The 21869-nt window shown below is 36.3% G+C and overlaps 1 protein-coding gene and 1 long non-coding RNA gene across 2 annotated transcripts; one reads left to right on the top strand and one right to left on the bottom strand.

Annotated features, from left to right (window-relative positions):
- Positions 1–6345: 6345 nt before the first annotated feature.
- Positions 6346–8240, bottom strand: LOC145147125 (uncharacterized). Its single transcript, XR_013728044.1, has 4 exons — positions 7921–8240; positions 7630–7813; positions 7257–7375; positions 6346–6548 (listed from the first exon to the last, which is right to left on the bottom strand). It is a non-coding gene; the product is annotated as an uncharacterized LOC145147125 (long non-coding RNA).
- Positions 8241–8772: 532 nt separating this feature from the next.
- LOC145105204 (polygalacturonase At1g48100-like) lies at positions 8773–11889 on the top strand. The gene is made up of 6 exons (XM_079042337.1): positions 8773–9214; positions 9334–9501; positions 9609–9653; positions 9747–9954; positions 10057–10138; positions 11249–11889. The coding sequence occupies exons 1-6, from the start codon at positions 8876–8878 to the stop codon at positions 11751–11753; spliced, it is 1347 nt and encodes a 448-aa protein (XP_078898463.1). The 5' UTR covers positions 8773–8875; the 3' UTR covers positions 11754–11889.
- Positions 11890–21869: the final 9980 nt, after the last annotated feature.

The raw sequence follows: 21869 nt of genomic DNA, 5'->3' as shown, positions 1-21869 counted from the left end.
TTTCTTAAAGAATGTTTTCTTCAAATATAATAGAGCTATTACAGTTAACTCCGTAAGTACCAGATGAATACACCAGGGTTATATACAATGAAGATCTATCAAACAATGTGATGCGTTATTTCCGCCTCATTTCCTGTTCCTTGTTTGGTTATGGGCTTAGGGAAGATTCACACAATCGATTGTCTGTTTACTCTGGGTTTTATATAACTTGTATCCATTTAGTACTCATAGAAGGAATTGTAGAGTCATTTTTACTTATCATTCAACACATCAGAAAATATAGGATTTTCTGGAGGAACAGACGAACTTTTCTAAAAAGAACTTATAGTATACTCTTTACAACTAAAATACTTATGAACTCACCAGCTTAAATGCTGATCTACTCTTTCAAAATAACTTGTATTCTCAGGAAACTAGTAGACAGGTACGCGCACTGGGATTCAGAAGATGGAGCATATAGCTTCATGTCTTGTTTTGTTATTTACTTTGGAGTCAATCTTTTGTGAATCTAATACATTGTAAACACTTTATTATTTATACAATGGTCGTTGTTACTTTGATTACTATGATGCATGTGTTGTGATACTGAGCATGACGTCCTCCGCCCCCGAACGTTTCCGTCGTTCCGGTTTGGGGGTGTGACATTTTATTTAATTAATTCACTTGTCAAATTTACAACATTTAGTCTTTAATTGTATAATAACTTGTTATTATTTGTCGATCCTATCTCGAAATCATTAAATGGAAACATGCGTTACAATAATGCATTATAATTTAGATGAATTAAATTTTTTAGTGTCCATTTGTATGATATTCAACTTTATGTATGTATGCTCCACCTGTCCATCATGTTTACGAAAACCTCAAAAATTAAAATTAGAGTAAATTACACGAATCGTCCATGGTCCAAGTATCAATTTGCACGTCCAGTCTCCATTTTTGAAAATTAACTCGGACTATTCCTCATTCGTTTAATTCCTGCCCGCCCAGTCCCTATCGACGTTATCCGTTTGTGTTCTCCGTTTGGGTGCCCCACGTGCCTAGAACGCATGGGTATTTTCGTCGTTTCAAGTGTTTCCCTATTAGAGTCATTGCCCCTCCCCTTCTTTTACTTACCTATGTCAGTATTCTTCGTCCTCATTTTCTTCTTCGATTAGCTTTCTCCACCCAAAAATCAAAATGGATGTTAGATGCAATTGTTGAGCTGAAGCTGTGATGTTGAGCAAGAACAACCCTGGAAAACTTTACTATGCTTGTTCTAACCCGGTTAATTTCGATTTCTTGATAAATCTAACCTAATCTCCTACTATCTCATAGTTTCTATAATTATTACCATTGTTAAATGTTTTAAAATTTAACTTTGCAGGGTCGTGATTTCAATTTCATTTTTTGGGTGGTGGAGGAGCAGAAATATGCTTGTATGAACATTAAGATGAAGCTTGAACAACAAAATCTGAAATTAAAGTTGTAGCTAGCTATTAGTTGGTTTTTGTTTGTGTCAATTCTAGTGTAAAAAGCGTAGGTGAAGTTATCAGATACATTTTGTTTTAAGTTGTATCGGAAAATATCAGTTTTCAAGTTGTATTGAATATATCAATTTGCAAGTTGTATTAGATATATCAGTTTGCAAGTTAATGGAATTGTGGTGTTATTTTTGGTAATTGAAAAAACATGCATTAATACCATTACAATTTATAACATACCATTGCAAATAAAAACAGAAAATGCATTAATAACCAATTTAAAAATTCATTCATACCATTACAAACATTCATCCACTCAACATAGTTTGAAGTACATCACCAAAATAGTAAAAGAAGTAGCACGCTACATACCCAAATTTAAGAACATTGTTTCAAGTACATCACAAACATTAGCCAACCAAAAGACATGAAACTAGTCCACAAACACTAAACCACTGGACTTTTTCCTTTGTTCACAAAACCTACATTCCTTCCCACACCATTACCCTTGACTTGTGATCCTCCCACCGCCTGCCCCTTGCAGCTGCTACCATTATGCACACCATTTCCACACTTTGAACATCTAACTGACTTGGTCCTTCTACTCACTCTAACACCAACATATTATGTAGCATATATTCTTCTTTTCTTTGTTCGCCTACCAATAGGCACATGATGTTTTGGTTAGGGTGAGTATGGGCAGTGTTGGGTCGGTTTTGGGGTAAAACCGAACCCAACCCGTGTGTTTCAGTTTCTAGGTTTTAGAAACCCATCGAGTTCGGTTTTTGGTCGGTTTCTGTTTTAGGGTTCCTAGGTCGGTTTCATTGATTTTTGGGTTCAACCCATGGATTGACGGGTTTTAGGTTTAAAGCCATGGGTTTTGGGTTATATCCCATTTTTCAAAAAATCTTTATAACTTAAGAAATGAATCAAATTTAGCAACTTAGATTAAAGAAACTAAAAAAAAAACCAATTTCAACACCAACACAACATCAAAAGTATGTTACTAAAAGTTTATAACAACCAAGTTTAACAATTTTTTAGAAACAAGAAGAAGTAGAAAATAACCATGTAATAATCTCGGTTACACTAAAACAACACCACATGTCATATATTTGGTGTAATTTAATACCAAAATCCACCTCCTTTTGCATTTGACGTATATTACCTTTGATATACAAAGTCAAATTATAGCATATCATTGTAAAACATGTAATAATCTTGGGTTGGGTCGGTTTGAGGTACTAAAACCAAAGACAAAACCCTTTTTCAGTTTTTAAAAATTTAAACCCAAACCCGGCGGTTTGGGTTTGGTTTTTATTTCTTGGTTTCAGTTTTGTCAGGTTTTGGGTTTTCGGGTTCGGTTTTGCTCACCCCTAGTTTTGGTGGTAGTAACTTTGTTGGATAAGGATTTTTTCCCACATCATCCTCCCATTAATTGGTTCAATTTTAAAGGCATACATCTCTTTCCATGTCTTAAACCAGTATGTAGGGTGAACCCATGTTTCAGGTATCCTTTACCATTGATTTGTTCTCGGTTCACGACATTGATGATATGGCGTGCTTGCATGGCATGCCAGTGACCTCCCACCTGTTACATGAGCATGTATGTTGTACTATGTCAACCACACATTGTTCAACACCTTCACCTGTAACCTGATACTTTCCATTGACGCAAAACACAACCATGTACTCTGCAGTTTCAATTTTCTCTTTTCTATAGTCTTAGTAGCTATAGGAGTTAATGGGCCACAACATTTGTCAATTGTATTTTGGATAATAACAATCTTCTTCATTATGTACTCTCTAATAAATTCCAAGCATGTTATAATTGGTTTGTCATGACCCTTGACAAGTTTGCTATTCAATGTCTCACAAAGGTTGTTTAATGATGCATCCCAATGTGCTTTTCCTATAGACGTATATGTGCCACAAAATTTGTCAGTAATCTTTTCAGATGCATACAATCAACAAAATTCAAGGATACTGTTATGTATGAATTACCTGTGAAGTGAGAGCTGGACTAATGCTAGGGTGGAATGGCTTTAAGCCATTCATATGCATCACTGTTCAATTGATTTAGTTCCTCCATTGCAAGGTTGAATTGTTGTACAATGGATGTTGTTCCACATTTCCATAGACAATCTTTAAACTCCTTGCCCCTCCACTTCAGCTTCATATTGTCATGGATATGACAAAGCCAAAATCTATTTTATGTACATGGGAAGAAGGCCCACCTTTCCCACTAATTTGACTTGGTACACCTTTCCCACAAGTTTCAAGTATCCCCATATCTGGTATTGTGCCTTTACACATTTCCTTGACCTTGTTTTTATCATTCTTGACAATATCAAATTCTCTTCTTGTCTCTATTGCATGTAAGTAAATTATGTCTTTCACTTCCCGAGAACTTATGAATGTTTGAAGTATATAGAAATGGTCACTCACTGGAGATGTATTATTTTTCTATGCCCTTTCAAAAACCCTAATTTTGTTTCTTCTTTTACTCATTTGACCTTCATCAGATGATGATCCAGATTGTAGAACATCAGTGTTGATCACCTCCACTTCCAATTTGTCATCAGACATTACTACATTGTCTTTTGTAACAAGGGTACTACCAACCCACCCCAAGTTATCATCAATAATGTGGTAGAAATCATACATGTCCACTTAGGGTCATCCAACAAGTTATCCTCATCGAAAAAAAATCACTATTATCACAGTCACTTGAATCTTCACTACCCTCACTATCACTAGATCCACAAAGGGGTTCACTAAAGGGTTCCATGTTTGGCTCAGTCATAGGTGCAACATCAAATTTAATAAGGGATTCCATTGTAGGAGGTGAAACATATGCACCATCAATGTGACTAGGAAATTCCATGCTAGGTTCCATTCTAGATTCAAAAAACAGGAACAAGATTAACTTCACTAGGGGTTTGCATGCTTGGTTCAGAAACAGGGGGTTCAACTGTGGTTGTGTCAATCCATTCAATACACAACCTTCTAGAACAAGAAGGGGGTCCAACAATCTCTTCAATGCTAATTTTTGATGGGTTAGGAGACATAACATATGTATGCAAGTTGGTATGCCGAAATTCTATATACACTTCTATTAGCTTGCGTTTAGCAATGTAAGACCTTAAGTGTTTGGCATCTTAGTCACTACCTAGTGCAAACAAACCAAAATCTAAATCCCTTAATGATCGTTTAAAGTGATAATACATAATCTTACCTTCTTCAACGCAACCTAACTCCTCCATCATATCATCAATGTCGTGAACCGAGAACAAATCAATGTCGACCAAGTCCACGAATTTATGCTGTCCCTTGATGTATTTTCTCCCATGAAATTTAGTAAACTACCCTCCATAGTGGAAGCTATATTAAAAACAGTTGGATTCCCACCTTCAAAAGAAAAAAAAAACAACAAAAATTTCAAAATCGGGGTTGAAATAATCAAGAGCAGAGCATAAAATGGTTGGACTTCCTTACCGTAACTGCGTTCCAAATCGATTTCATCCATTTGTGGTCGTACTCGCCACCCACTCATCTTCACTTTTGACAAAAAAAACTAGGGTTTTTGCGAGAAGAGAAAGGTTTTGATCGGGGACTGGGTATGCAATGTTTGGTTATATCGAATATGGTGCCATACACAGTCGATCATATACACATGACTTGAAATGACGAAAATACCCCTGCATGCTAGGCACGGAGGGAACCCAAATGAAGAAAACAAACGACTAACATCGATAGGAAGTTAATTTTCAAAAATAAGGATTGAACGTGCAAATTGACACTTGGAACATGGATGATTCGTGTAATTTACTCTTAAGATTACTTATTTAAGTAAAACATGATTTATAGAATGAAAAATCAAAAATTACCATCAACATCTTGTTTTGTTTAGAAGACGTCTTTTAAGTTCTGGAAGACATTGGGCCATGTCTCTTTTGCATAACTCAAACCAAAGAATTAAGAAGGAGAAGATTTTGGGTGTTCTTAGGAGATTTTGAAGACATTTGTTCATCTTGAATGATTGTTACATGTTTGGTGCAATTAATCATTTCTTTTCCTTCTTAACCATGTTTGACTAAGTTCTTATCACTACTAGAATTTGAGGTATCAACGATGGACAATCAGTCGAAAAAACCCATGTCGCTAATAGCCAACGACGGATTAACGACAGATTTAGCAAAGGATTAGTGATGACACAAATCACTCAGGGAACCTCAAAATACCATCGTTAATCTGTCGCTAATGTCTGTCGCTGATTATAAGTAAATGAACAATTTTTCTGTTTTAACCATGGTTGCAGAAATCGGGATTAATCGGCGATTAATCGTGGATTAATCGTTTGACGTTCTCCGACCGCCAAGGATTAGGGTATTAATCGGAAATTTAGGATTAATCGGATTTGGCAGAATTAATTGGTCGTGGCGGGATTAATCGGTCAACAAAAGTCAACAAAAGTCAAAAAAATTGAAAATTGTAAAAAAAATCAAAAAATCAACTTTTTTTTTACTCCAAAATTTTCAAATTTTCAAAATTTCAAATATTATACCAAAATGTTTATATTTTCGTATTTTCAAATTATAAATTTTCTTATTTTCTAATTTTAAAGTGCTTGTTTTTCTTAAGATATATTAATATTTGATTAATTTTAATATTTTATTAATAATCTATGGTCCCCGATTAATCCCCGCCAAGACCGATTAATCTCTTAACACCAGTCGACCGTCGAACTGCCGTCGAACGATTTTTACAACTTTGGTTTTAACAATGGTCTAGTAGGTGTCGAATCTGTCGCTATTCCATACACGAATTCACAAATGTAATTTAAATGTTGTAACCCAAAAACAAAACATTAACATTCGACTTCCAAAATAGATATTAAAATTTGATTAGCAAAATAAAAATTCATATTTGATTTTAAAGTATTGAAACCAAATCACAAAAATCAAAAATGTCAAAGTATAGTTAGGTGGGTAATCTTGACAATTTCTTGTTTTTTGTCTAAAATTCTTCATGTCCCTCCTTAAGTTATTCATTCATCTCCTCACGATTACGATCAACAATAACCTACAAAGCAAAAATAACCAAGTTGACACCTAATTAAACATTAAATCATATCATTCAACTAATATCAACATACTTTCAACTTGAAAAAAAACTACATAAAATGAATAGTAGCAACATAATTTCAACTTGGAAAAAATCTAGCAACAATTAATAGCAATCGTATATTCATCTTAATAAAAAAACTAGCAACAATTAATAGCAAAATACCTTTTAAGGGTATAATTGTCAGTTTTTTTTGTCACTATAGGTCTAGAAACATTTATTTTTTTTGTCACTAGAGGTATAACTAGAGGTATAACGTAAAATTGATTTTAAAAGTATAATTGACATTAAACTAGTCATATAGCAAGAGTAAAATAAATTTATAAAACTATTTTTGCTTTATCTTTTCACCATTGTTTTGAATTAAATACATATAAAATGCAATATCTTCATTAAAAGTTTGCAGCTTTTTGCAATATTTTTGCAGCTCTTCATTAAAATGCAATATCTTCATTAAAAGTTTGCAGCTCTTTATTAAAATGCAATATTTTTGCTTTATCTTGCCATTGTATTTAATTAAATACATATAAAATGCAATATCTTCATTAAAAGGTTATCTTTTCACCATTGTATTGAATTAAATACATTTTATTGTATTAAATTAAATACATATAAAATGCAATATCTTTTCACCCTTTTCTTTTTCTTGTACCAAAAAACTCTTACCTTGTCAAACACCCATATACATCCTTGTCTAGTAGCAATAGAAGTTATCTACAACATCTTTCGCTAAGTTTTTTTTTTTTTCTGTACAACACATGAGCAAGATTTCCCACATTATAATTCTGCAACAAGTAATGCAAACTTAAAATAAATATATATCTTATTTTCTCCATAAAAGTAAAAAATTACGATATACCCTAAACATTGAAACTTGAAAGTGATGAAATTTCTTTTGGAGGTAGTCTCCAAGTTCCAAATCTACAACACTAGCAAAACATTTACTACTTAAATTCATCTCGTTCTTCACTTCCTCTACATCTCCAACTTTTGTTTTTATGAAACAAAAACACTTGGTTAGATAGGTAGAGAGAAAAACCTTGGTGTTGAGGAATTAGGATTTTGGTGAGAGAGGCTCAGGCGGTGGTGCAATGGATTTCAGCCTCGATTGTTGATGCAGTAGTCGGAAAGAATCAAAGGTTGTGGTCTCATCTATCTGCTACTTCCGTGTTCATTTTTCTCTCTCTTTCATTTGCTTTTTCTCATTTTGTTTTTTCTCAGATCTAAAAGTAGAACCGGAGAAAAAATCCATATAATAACCCAAGAATATAAGCCATTGAATCAACAACAGATTACCTAAAGAAAAGAAGTCAAAGACTAAGAAACTTACTACGGTGAAGCGTTATCGGCAGGAAGGGCCGTCGTGGAATCGAGGGTTTTGGCTAGGGTTTCTTCTTCTCTTGGAATCAAGTTTCAGGAACGGTATGAAGATGAATATCGGTACTTGATTTGGGATGTGAGGGTCAATTTAGGAGATGGGTGTCGATTTGGACTTTGGATTTCAGAACCAAGCATGAGATGTGAGCGTCGATTTAGGAGGGAGAATGGGGTAACAAAAATAATTGGGAGGGACAAACGGGGGAAGCGAAATATTTGGGAGGGAAGTAAAAAAAGTCAACGACCGATAACATGCTAAAATTTACGCCTTAGGCATACAAAATAACATCGGTCGCTGAGCCCTTGTAAATCCATCACTAATTAGCTAGGGATTTTTTCCGTCGTTGATGCCTCATTTTCTAGTAGTGTATCTAATCAACATGCAAGTATTCCATTAATAATTAGTTTATTTTGAAGGTTTTATGAACGTATGTTTTTAAATCTATGAATGCAATTTCTAATTTAAAGTGATTTTTTTTAATTACTTTTACAAGTTTATTTGGCTAAAAATGGAGTTAGGTACGGATAAAAATTTATGTATATAATCTAGAACGAGCGCTTAATAGATTAGGTCGACCAATTAAGTCGACTAAATATGTCAAAAATAATGCAGTTAAATAATAAAAAATTGGAGAGGGTAGGGAGCCACAGCTTCCACGTACAAACCAACGTTTAGGTGACACCTGTTAACATCCTTGTTGGCATGACACCTGTAAACTTCTTGAGATCTTTTATCAGAGAACTTCCTGAGCTTTAATATAAATAACTGCATCTGTGTTGTCAGTTGTCACTAAGCCAAACCACTACCAGTTCCCTACTGTTAACGCCCTTTTTTTCTTCTTTCTAACTTCCTATCTTATGCACGAATAAATTAAGGCTACTAAAAGTATATTCTTCAGTCATTTTCAATGAAGATCTTTCATGGGTTTTCAACCATTTTCCTGACCCTGCTCGTTTTCACCATGAATGTGGAAGGAAGATATCTTTTCCACAAGAACCAAAACAAAGGGTCATCGTCGTCAACAGACGTGGGTGATGAAATGAACTCTGTTTCATCATGTGTTTTTGACGTGAAGAATTATGGTGCCATTGGAAATGGTTCCACAGATGACACCCCTGCTTTCGTTGATGCGTGGAAGGCAGCTTGTGCAGTAGAATCTGCTACTCTTTTAGTACCCTTCGGTTTCACTTTCATGATAACTTCCACACTATTCTCTGGACCTTGCAAACCAGGCCTTGTGTTTCAAGTAAGAAAATTCTATATATATATTTCAAAATGCATGATCTATGACTGAAAAACATTCGCATATACATAACTAATTAACACTTGTTTATTTGAATTGAATGTGTTTTTGTATGTAAAAAGGTAGATGGGATCCTAACACCAGCTGTTGGACCAGATAACTGGCCAAAGAAAGATAGCAGAAGACAATGGCTTGTGTTCTATGAACTTGATAACATGAGTTTGACTGGAACTGGTACCATTGATGGCAATGGCCAACAATGGTGGGACCTCCCCTGCAAACCTCATCGGGTAATTTTATATTGGGAAATTAAACAAGCATATTCCTGGTTAATTACTTAATTATACATGTACATGTATATATCAATATGATGTTTTAGCAATAAATGTGATTTCAGGGTTCTGGTGGAAAAACATTCCCTGGACCATGTGATAGCCCTACAGTAAGTACAAATATAATTTCAGGTTTCATTAATTAACATGTTGGGGAAAATGCACGAATCGACATCTAACTAAATTTCTTGTCTGTATGTCAGTTAATTCGGTTCTTTATGAGCTCAAATTTGCGTTTGAGTGGACTACGAATACAAAATAGTCCAATGTTCCATGTGAAGTTTGATGGATGTGAAGGGGTAATGATAGATAAAGTGTTCATTTCTTCTCCTAAGCTTAGTCCAAACACCGATGGGATCCATATCCAGAACACAAAGTCTGTTGGCATTTACAACTCAACGATAGGCAATGGTATATATGAATTTTATATGGTGATTATAGCTTTGATCAGTTATATATGTTTAATTTTTATAATAAGTGTTTTGTTTTTATGACATACAATAATTGTTCCAGGGGATGATTGCATTTCAATAGGACCGGGTTGTGTGAATGTTGATATAGACGGTGTTATCTGTGGACCTAGCCATGGGATCAGGTGGGTTATAGATGGCAACTCTTGATGTGGAAGTTTCAGCTGTATTATTTTGGAGAAGAAGTTTAAGGGTTAAATGCAAGAAATATGAATGCAATTTCAAAATTGATATAGCTAGAGTCACTATATTCTAACCATAATCCTTTTTAAATTATACAGTTATATACTTAACTAACTTTAATATCTATATTTAAGTAATTAATATTAAAATTAGTTATTATCTTACTAAAATATTATTTGATTTCATATGATTTGTATGTAATGGATATGCCATTTTTTTTTTGTTTTTTTCATTTTGGATGTGCCTTTTTTTTTCGTTAATACATTATTTTGAATGTTCACATGTTATTTCTTTTACATCTTTTAATTTCTTATTTATTTTGTTTCTTTTATTTTTATCATATTAAATATTATAGTTTTTCTTATATGAAACAAATTAAATATATAAATATTTTTTATTTAGACACAACGTAAAATTTTAATATCTCTCTTAATTTTATTATTGTCGACGATATTTTATCAAAACTCTCAAAAGTTAATATAGTTACTGGTTTTCTATAATTTATAATAATTATGATTTTATTGCTATTATATATTTTAAAATTATAAATTATTAACTATTATCTTTATTATTGGTTAATTAGGATATGAATCTAGCCCCTATAAGAGGCAGGCTTCAATATATATCTTATTATTTATAATATAATACTTCTATTTATTCTATACTTTGAGGAAGTACCAGACTATGACGGTATCAGATACAAAATAGTATTTAATGCTATAATTTGTTAGATGTTACAAAGGACGATGTTGTAATAATAAAAAGAAACTGAAAATACAATGCTATATTTGGGTCATAGTACAATGTTGTAATAAATCAACTTAAATGAAAGTATGGTGCTATAATAAATATTTAAATGAAAGTAGGTGGATATATCATGCATTTAACCAACAATTCAATATTCCACGTTTCTAAAAAAAATATCAAAAACATGATAAGTACCTCTAGGACTCAACAAATATCTAGACTAATCTCATTAAGTCCTTTATCTAAAACATGATAAATCTACTACTCACATCAACCTTTAAAGAATTAGTTGTGTAATTTTGCAGTATTGGGAGCCTCGGTGTTCGCAACTCTCAGGCATGTGTGTCCAACATAACAGTACGCAACGTGGTAATACGCGATTCCGACAACGGAGTTAGAATCAAGACATGGCAAGGTGGGGCCGGATCTGTAACAGGGATAGCTTTCGAGAACATTCAGATGGAGAATGTGAGGAATTGCGCCATTATAGACCAGTACTACTGTACAAACAAGAAATGTGTTAACCAAACGTCAGCTGTGTATGTTAGAGACATATCTTTCAGAAACATAAAGGGGACATACGATGTGAGAAGCCCTCCGATTCATTTTGCTTGCAGTGACAGTGTTGCTTGTGCCAATATAACAATGTCGGATGTGGAGTTGTTTCCGTTTGCAGGGGAATTGATTGATGATCCATTTTGTTGGAATGCTTATGGGGTACAGGAGACTCTGACAATCCCTCCGATTAATTGTTTACTGGATGGTATGCCACATTTGGCGTCAGAGGAAAACGTATATAGGTGCATTTGATGGACATTCGGATTGGGTGTAAGTTTTTCTGGGTATTGTAGTTGAGAATTATGCATAAAGTTAATACTGTATAGAACCCAATAGCAATATATAAGTATAATTATATTGTTTAATTGTTTAAATACTATATATTGATCGAAGTCAGAAGAAGTTATTTACGAATTTCTCGATTAAGGTATCCTTCTATACAAATTTAATCCCAGAAAGTTACGAGAAACTATCCTCCTTGGCGGTGTTTAATTACACCGTTTGGTTGATTCCCATGTTTGAAACAGGTGCGACTTATTTCAGTGTTTATTGTTAAACGTATTACAAAAATATAAATACATTACAGTGCTAAAGAGCTAGAATAAAGTGAGCTAACTTTACGATGGGCCACACTTAAATGCTAAAATACATACATGTACAATACATGATACGTCTAACATGTATTGCATGTGTATGTATTTTAGCATTTAAGTTGGCCCATTGTATAGTTAGCCCATTTTATTCTATAGTCCTTTAGCATTGTATTGTATTTATAATTGTGTAATATGTCTAACATTTTTAACTTTGAGTTTTTTCTCAACAGATTGCATCTTGATCATGTGGGGTTGATTGATATATGATTTATTGTAAATAAATTTTATCGAGAGTAGCGATATAAGGTGTAATCGTTTAGAAAATTATTTAGCATGAATTATAGCCAACCAAAAGCTTGGTTCTTATAAAAACGGAGGGTCTATTTACGTTTTTTTACTGCATAAAACAACACTCAATTGCTTTGTGGTAGATCATTGAGGTTTAATGTGAACATGGGATCCATTTTGAACTTCTGTCGTATTCCAAGTTATTGAGGAGATATTAATTTAATGTGAACATGGGCAAATGACTAAATTATGATGTTTGTACTATTTTATCCATGACTAAATTTAGGACTAACTTAGTCTTTGATTTAAAGTTACAAGTGTGAGTATATTTGGGATTGAAGAGGTGTCTATGATCAAGGTTTTAGGAGAGGTTATAAATTAAGAACACCGTTTGAATAAACAACTATCGAGTTATAATCCACCGTTGCTTGAATGGAACAACGTAGATAGCTCAACTTTAGACAAAAAGCAAGGTGCAAGTGAGTGCTTGAAGGGGACGAGAATACAAGTTTTTTCCACGGACTTGTTAATATGAATGTCAAACGTTCCCGCATCCAAGGGTTGAACATAAGTGGGGTTTGGGTCACCAAGCCAGTCAAAATCAAACATGGGACTTACACTTTCTTCAAGATTAAGTTCAAAGAGTTGCATCAATGTAGACCTCACCACATGAGCAATAAATTTCGGGTTCTTTCTCACAATGACTGTTATAGTCTTGAGGCACCATTCACTACCGATGAAATTAAAGAAGCAGTATGGGGTTGTGGGAATGACAAATGCCTTGGTCTAGATGTGTTCTCGTTTAATTTCATAAAAACTTATTGGGATACAATTGGTCACGACATCATTGAAGCAGTCAATGTTTTTGAAGAATACAAGGTGCTTAACCCGAGTAGTAATGCCTCCTTTATCTTTCTTGTCCCTAAAATGAAAGACCCGCTTAATTTAGCAGACTATAGGCAGATCAACCTTTTTGGATGCATCACACAAATTATCTCTAAGACCCTTGTTGGTCTTCTCAAAAAGGTCATTGTATCAGTGGTTAGTAGTGATCAAATGACTTTCGTTAATGGTAGAAACATTCTGGATGATCCTTTAGTTGTTAATGAGATCACTACTTGGGCCAAAAAACTAAAAGAAAAAGATGTTATTTAAAGTGGACTTTGATAAGGCCTTCGATTCGCAAAGTTAGACCTTCTTAGACGATGTTATGTGGTAAATGGCTTTTGGCATTACTTGGAGATCTTGGATTTGGTATATACTTTCCTCTTTTAGGGTGTCAGTTCTTGTAACACCTACCAAGGAGTTCTTTATAGAGAAAAGTGTTAGACAAGGTGATCACCTCTTTCCCTTTCTCTTTATTATTGTCGTTAAAGGTCTTAAAGTGGAGATGGATGAAGCATTATAAAAAGGGATTTTTCGTGGGATTTCTTAGCCGAACTCTAGCCCAACATCTCCTTTCTCCAATACGACGATGATGCCATATTGTTTGGGGATTGGTGTAAAAACTAAAATTTAGGGATATGTCATTGAACTAGAAATGAAATTTAGGGATATGGCATTCAAAGCTCCTAAACAACATATCCCTTCTCCAATACAACGTGGAATCAAAACTGATTAATAGATCAGCTTGGTTCATTCTCGTCACAAGGAACCCAAACCCCCCACAACCAAGCTCCGACGATTTGGAGGCTTAAGAAGGGTAAAGAGGGGTTCTTGGGTGTATTGGGCTTGGATTGAACATTGAAAGCTCCTAAGGTAATCATCTTCTTCATCCTTGAGCTTTTAGGGATTTAATGGAGATTTATGTAATTGAACTAGAAATGAAAGATTACTCTTAGGAAGCTTGTTATTGATGTCATTGATAGTATTTAGGAGCTTTGAACAATCTCTATATGAAATCCATATATATGAAGTTAGGGTTTCAAACCCTAAATGGGATTAATGATTGATATAATATATTATATTGTAATGAATTAGGTAATATGTGATGCTTAATTCATTTGTTTGGTTAGATTTAGAAGTAGAAAATGAGAAGTTAGAAATATGTTCCATTAAGTGGACATTTTGACAAAGAGAGTCATTAAGCTCTTAATAGGCAAAGATAAGTTTTAAGAAGCTTGATTATGTGTATGAATAGACCTAAGAGAAAAGAAGAAAAAACAAGATGCATCAATCAAAGAATGACACTAATGGTAGTTACTCTTCACTAACCAACTAGGTGGGTTATATCACACACACATACATACACACACACACACACACTCTTTCTCTATCTCATTAGATTATGTATGTATGTTTATCATATATATATATATATATATATATATATATATATATATATATATATATAGAGAGAGAGAGAGAGAGAGCCAAGTTCTTTTGAGAACCAAAAGATTTGTGAGAACTTGCGAACTCATAATCAACTCATCATTTTTCAACACCAAAACACCAATCTTCTCTAAATGGTACGTTTAAGCCATATCTAAGCTAAAAAAAACTGATTTTTGACGATTGCTTTTTTTGGTTTCTTTGTATGACTGCTGACGAGCAAAATCAGCAGTTGTACGAATTGCTAATGAGCACAATCAACAGTCACATGGACTGCTGATGAGCACAATCAGCAGTCATATGGACTGTTGATTTCTCATCAGCAGTCCATATGGCTACTGATTGTGCACATCCGCAGTCTATATGACTGCTGATTGTGCTCATCAGCACTGCTGATTGTGCATGCATGCAAAATTTGAAAATAAAAAAAAAAAACTTGTCAAATCTTTTTTTTGAGCTTGGATATGGCTTAGACACACCATCTGAAGAATATTGGTGGTTTTGGTGTTAAAAAATGATGAGTTGGTTATGAGTTCGTAAGTTCGCACGTTTTTTTTAGTTCTCACAACAACTCAGCCCTACACACACACACACACACACACATATATATATATATATATATATATATATATATATATATATATATGTGTGTGTGTGTGTGTGTGTGTGTGTGTGTGTGATCTTGAGGCACTAAGTGAATGCCTTCAAGTTACTAGATAAAGACAGATTATGAATATATGTTTAAAAGCATGTATTGGAGCATGCGTATATATTTAGAGAATGAAAGAAGTATACATTTAGAACATGTATCAGAGCATGTGTGTATACATAAAGTATTTATGGTTAGATGAAAATGGTATTTGTTAAATACCTAAGAGAAGATAGAATACGATTCTATGTATTATAATCATATGAATGAGTATTTATGTTTGTGTAGATGTAGAAAGAAGATTATGAGAGAGACTGAAACGTCCCAAAAATTATAAGGTAAAGTTTTCATTTTTAATTCAAGCAAAACACCAATTATCTTATTCCAAACATTCAAAAGTATATCATATTAAAACAATTATCAGAGTACAATCCCAAAATCATCAAGTTGCGGAAACATGGGTGGATGCGCTGCGATCAAGTCGGGCCCTTCCTTTTCGAAACGGAAATACCTGAAACCATAACCATAGAAACCGTAAGAACAAAGCTTAATGTAACACCCATAAAATTCAAGCCAATTTTAAACTTTTTCAAAACAATTAAAATCATTTAACATTACATAATTTGTTTTCAAAATAATAGTTATCAGAGTATCCCAATATCAAATCATAAAATCATAACAGCAGGAGGAGCGGTATGATCATGCCTTCGCCTTCCCGCGATCACCTGAAGTACCTAAAACAACAAACTGAAACTGTAAGCCCGAAAGCTTAGTAAGCTACCCCCAAAATACCAACCTCATATAACCATAGTCATATCATGTCAACAAATATATAACAGCATGCATCATGAGCCTTCAGCCTGACTGGACCGCCACACAGGCCTTCAGTCTATCTGGACCGCTCTCCGAGCCTTCGGCATGTCTGGACCGCCTCTCAGGGCCTTCAGCTTATCCGGACCGCTCGCCGGGCCTTCGGTCTGACTACCATACCCTTTTGGGATTGTAGTCTATCCGGGGGGCCCTGGGTATGTTGGCCTTCAGCACAAAGCACGACCGCCTCAACCCACCCCCCCAATCAAACAAACATGTGCACATACATATCATACGCTATCATAATAACAGTCAAACTGATCTAGCAGATCAAATAGCATAGCAACATCCTATAACCAGGACACCGACCTACCCAGGTCTCTAACATAACATAATCCTATAACCAGGATACCGACCAGACCAGGTCACTAAGCATAAGCATATCACCATCCTAACTACCAGGATGCAAAACAATAAACATATCATGTAATAATCCGGATACAAATCCATAAAGGGCCAGCCTTGGTGCCTTAGACCCTGTTGATATAGTGAGGATAACTCTCCTCGCTAGTAGTGTTGAATACTGTAACTCTCTGACTGCTGTCTCACCGGAAATCCCGAACTGACACATAATAAATACTAGGTTAATACCCGACATAACTCCCTTGACTAAGTGTCCACATTCCTCATTAAGTCCATTCTCTTTATTGGGCCAAGGCCCAATACCAAGTCCTTGACTTGAAAGTCTTAATATAAAATCCACTATTGGCCCAATTTACTAAATTGGGCCTAACCTCCTAATTGGGCCTAACCCCATGATCCACTATCACTACTTGGCCCAAAACATTTTATTTACAGAGTCCAGCAACGGACCAATTCCATTTAGTCCATAAACAGCCCAAAATCCGAAGTCCATTTGTCAAAGGCCCAACAGAGGGCGTACGTGGGGCGTACTCGTCCAGTCGTTGACCACCATCGGGGTGGATGACCCAGTACGTTGGGCGTACTGGATTTATGCTGGGCGTACTCTACAGTTTGTAAAAACCTTATTAAGTGCTTAATGGCTTAAGCACTTAATCCCAAACCTCAGATCCAGAGGCCTAACATGCCTAGGATCCATAAAGTCACGAACTTTATCACTTTGGACGTCCATAAAGTTATTAATGCTTGGTATTAATCCATTAAGACCTTATTTCTCTTTGCATGGGACACATACAACTAATGGGACCTTATTTTTATCACTCAAGGTCCCTTCAAGAGCCTGGAAGGACAGCTCTTTTCGTCCCAATCACACATGCACCACTTTTTGGCTTTTGGGACAAGAAATGGGTCTTTTAAAGCAAAATGGAGAGATCTAATCATATAAGCATAAAGTTTGGAACTTTATACCTTCTGAAGCTTCTTGTGTACGAGCTAACTTCAGATCTACAAGCTTGGTCTCTTCCTTCAACTCTTTGATGCAATGGTTTCCTCTTAAAGCACTCAAGAACACACCAAATGAGCTTAAACACACAAAGGGGAGGCTAGGGTTTGAGAGAGACGAGTTTGATTTGTGGAGGCTGAGGTAAGAGAGGTGTTGGTGCACATTATGTTACTTATATAGGTCCCAAACCCTAAATTTTAGGGTTTCATTCCTGACATTAGTACGCCCAGCGTACACAAGTGTACGCCCAACGTACTAAGGCGGACCTTAATACGCTTAGCGTACTCCTATGTACGCGCAGCGTACCCCCTTTTTGGCCTAAATTTGCAAACGTAGCCCTTAAACTTGTCTTGGCTCTCCATTCCCAATCCCAAGGGCTATAATCGACAAAGTAATGATAGAATAGGGTTCGGAAATACCTGCAAAATCTCGGGATGTTACAATTCTCCCCCACTTGACCTAGACTTCGCCCTCGAAGTCTGCTGCGGCGAATAGATCCGGGTAATGCTCCTGCATCTCGGACTCGGGCTCCCACGTCCACTCGGACCCCCTCCGATGCTCCCACTGTACCTTCACCAAAGGTATCTCCTTGTTCCTTATAGCCTTATTCTTCCTCTCTAGAAAAGCCATAGGCCTCTCTACGTATAAACTATGGGCCGACATTGGTGCCTTCGACCCGCGAACACATTGAGGAAACTCTCCTCAATCCAAGATAACCGAACACGCGAGGTGCTGCTACCAGAATCCTCACACTGAATATAATCAAATTATCCCTAATCAATAATTAAGATAAATTCCCAAAATCCAAGGCCCAAACAATATCTTGTCTTCCTAAAGGGTAAAAGACCATTTTACCCTTCCCATAACCGGTCCAACAACTCATGCTCCAACTCCCAAAATGCCCAAGGCCAAAAGGCCCAAAATGAGTTTCGCGGGGGTATGCCACGCGTACTGAACTCGTACGCCCCGTGCACTGCTCTCTGATGCGCAATGTACAAGTCGTGAAGCTGATCCATGCATTACACTGAGCGTACTCCTACGTACTCGTCAGAGGGCCAAAAACTCTCATTAAGCACTTAATGCTTAAGACCAAACGTCTAAACTCAGATCTAACCTCTAGATAAGGTCTTAAACCATAAAGTTGCCAACTTTACTCATTTGCATGCCTTAATGGGACCCAAAACCCGTTTTTGTCCATCTAAACTTATAATATGAACATCAACTTAAGCATGATTAATGAAAACCCATCAAGATGATATTTTTATGGTTCCTATTAACTCCATTATGGATAAAGTTTCCCACTTTATCCATTAGAATGGTCCAACCAACCAAGATCTAGTCTTTAATTCTCAAAGGGACCAAAAATGCAGCTTTTCTAACTTAGTCCATTAAGTCCAAGTCTCAAGCTTTTAGATCTGAATCAATATGATGTTTAGATGGATAAAGTTTCCAACTTTATCCATAACAAGGGCACAAACTTTCAAGATCTAAACTTTATGCACTAAAGTGACCAAAAGCTCATAACACCTGAAAACTAGCTAGATCTAACAAATGCATCATGAAGATTCATGCTTTATACCTCTAGAAGAAAGATCAAGGTGAACAAATTCGAGATCTACAAGCTCCAATGCAACCAACACTTCTACAATGAGTTCCTTCTTCTCCAAGGTGCTCCAAGAACACTCCAAAGCACTTAAAACACCTTCTTTTTGCTCACAAGGCTCAAACTAGGGTTGGGGTTTCGAGAGAGGATATTGGAGAAGTGGAGGCTGAGAATGGAATAGGTTTGGGGGAGTTAAGGAACTTAAATAGGGCTCAAACCAAGAAAATAGGGTTTGGGTACTGATCGCGTATGCCCAACGTACTCAATTTACACCCAAGATACTAGGGATTCCCTAGTACGCCCATCGTACACGTTGAGTACGCCCAGTGTATGCGGTTCAAACCAAAACCGCCCTAACTTCAAACGGTCATAACTTCTTTGTTTCAACTTCGATTTCGACGATATTTATATCCACATAAAGGTGTTGAGAAGCTATACAACCCTATCAACTCTCCTTTTCCTTAAAACTTACCGAACGTAAATCCAAAGATCATAAAAGGCTCTAAATATCATTTTACGGTTATACCATTGGGTTCCAAAGCACTAACCAAACTCTCAGATCACATAATCTACATTACCCACATCCAAAGGGGTCTAAATCTCTATTTCCCCTAAGGACTGAAGCCTTATGGTAATTGGTCTTTGGGTCACGTCCTCAAATTATGAAACAATTTGAAACAAAGTGTTACAACTCTCCCCCACTTAAATTAGTTTTCTTCCTCGAAATCACTCCTTGGTACTCTCCAGGCAATCAGACGATCCGACCAACTCTTCCAGGTCCCTGATGAAAGTCGAACCCGACATACGATGGCCTTCCAATAATCAAACCCATTCTTAGCAATACTCGTATGCTTACGACGAACGGATTCCTGCTCCCACTGACCTTAACCAATGAAGGAATGCCATCACTACTCAGCTCAAATCCAGGAATCCAGTACCTTATCCGACTTCCCGACATGTAAAACCATTCCGAAATACTATCAATAGGACCTATCTCTATAATCCGAACTGAAGAAATCATCTCGATCCTAAATCATCTAGCTGACACTTTTTGGCAGGCAGAATCCTAACCATACCTTGCTGTTGAAAAGATCTTTCATATCTCCCAACGCGAGTCTCAATCCCTTGTGTCAATTGGGAACATAACTTACATCCTGAGATCCAAAGATTTACCCTTGCATTCCATTTGAAATATTCCGATTCCACGACGACCTTCCACTAATCCGAGATACAAAATCCCCAATCCACCGCGAAGATTGGTAGTGTCAAACCTGATCCAACCACCATGCTCCTACTGAGAGTCTAACTGATAAAGACTACCTTAGCCTATTCATCACACGAATACCAATCACTGACTACAGAGTCATCCCACTTTAAACGTAATCCGATACCTTGTTCCAACCAATCTCCACCGGGTCTCACCCACACTATTATAAATGCACGGGCCTCGCCCACGGGTCTCACCCAGTCTGCACAATCGAACGGGCCACACCCACAGGTATCACCCAACTGAGTGCTATACTAGCCTAACCTCGCCCCAGACCTAATGGCCATCCTCCCTTAACAAGGAGAAATCTTCCGACAATACTGTCCGCCTCGCTCCAGGCATGCACGGATCCCCTTTCAGCCCAACGACCACTCTTTACAATGGCCTACCTCAATTTGGTGAATGCTACGACTACATCGCAAACTTACAACACTTATCTGACAATCTATCATCCTTGTGTATGCTATAGTTTCCTCGTAGTCTTACAACACTTCTATACTGCCATTGACTCAACCCATGGTCTTGTTGTTTAACTACCGAACCAAGCATGATCATCATGAGTTGAAACCGCATACGACTATACCCCAATTAGGTGTTTAGGTCATGCTTCGAACCTGAAAGCCTTCATTAGACAAGAACAAGCAAAGATGCTCTAACACAACGCTCAACCTGGATCTAATCACACGTATGTCATGCGTTACTATGAATGCGCCAACCTATTGTTGAAAGTTTATGATCCTCAACCTTTCCCGACCTCTATCCAGACTGCCACTTGAACTGGCTTCCTTCTCGACTAGGATGTGAAACTCCTCCTAGTTCCACACCTGATTCTATTCCTGGAAATTCAAGCGGTGCTCCCCCACTTGAATTTAACTACACACAACTCAATTTACTGGAAACAATGAATAACGAATTCCGTTTCCGTAACCAACGAATCTCCTACCTAACATCCCAATTACCGAGGGATCTAAGCGTTCTAACCATCTTCCACCGATACAAATTTGAAATTGTTGTGACCCTTCCAATGTATGAACAAGATCACGCGACTGTTATAATCATCATCCTCTTCCTACCGTTCCTTCCCTAACATCGGTAGAGATCGGACCCAAAAGTCCTCCCATAAACGATCACCATCCCTATTGAGAGACACAACACTTCTGAACTTTGACTTCATTATTTAACTAATCATGCTAATCCTTCCATTGATCTTCCGAGCAATACTCCTGAATTGTTTCCACCAATGGCCCACAACAAACTAGTTGACCATCTAAATCCAGCTCACCAAGACATATACCACTCATAACTCTCGGCATGCAAAAATGGCGTTTAACAATCCTTGATAATATAAACTAGGCAATAGCAGAGAACTAAACCAAAGATATGTCTTACACATACAAGCACATG

The sequence above is a fragment of the Lactuca virosa genome, chromosome 1 (assembly GCF_052849685.1).
Source record: "Lactuca virosa cultivar CGN04683 chromosome 1, Lactuca_virosa_CGN04683_v6, whole genome shotgun sequence".
Taxonomy (NCBI): domain Eukaryota; kingdom Viridiplantae; phylum Streptophyta; class Magnoliopsida; order Asterales; family Asteraceae; genus Lactuca; species Lactuca virosa.
The sequence above is the reverse complement of the archived record's forward strand: the minus strand, read 5'-3'. Positions and strand labels throughout refer to the sequence as shown.

What these genes read in the sequence shown, in the direction of transcription:
- LOC145105204 (XM_079042337.1), top strand. Translation starts at nt 8,876, where the DNA reads ATGAAGATCTTTCATGGGTTTTCAACCATTTTCCTGACCCTGCTCGTT. An exon ending in CAACTCAACGATAGGCAATG is followed by an intron (nt 9,955 to 10,056) that starts GTATATATGAAT and finishes TAATTGTTCCAG; the next exon opens with GGGATGATTGCATTTCAATA. An exon ending in GGACCTAGCCATGGGATCAG is followed by an intron (nt 10,139 to 11,248) that starts GTGGGTTATAGA and finishes GTAATTTTGCAG; the next exon opens with TATTGGGAGCCTCGGTGTTC.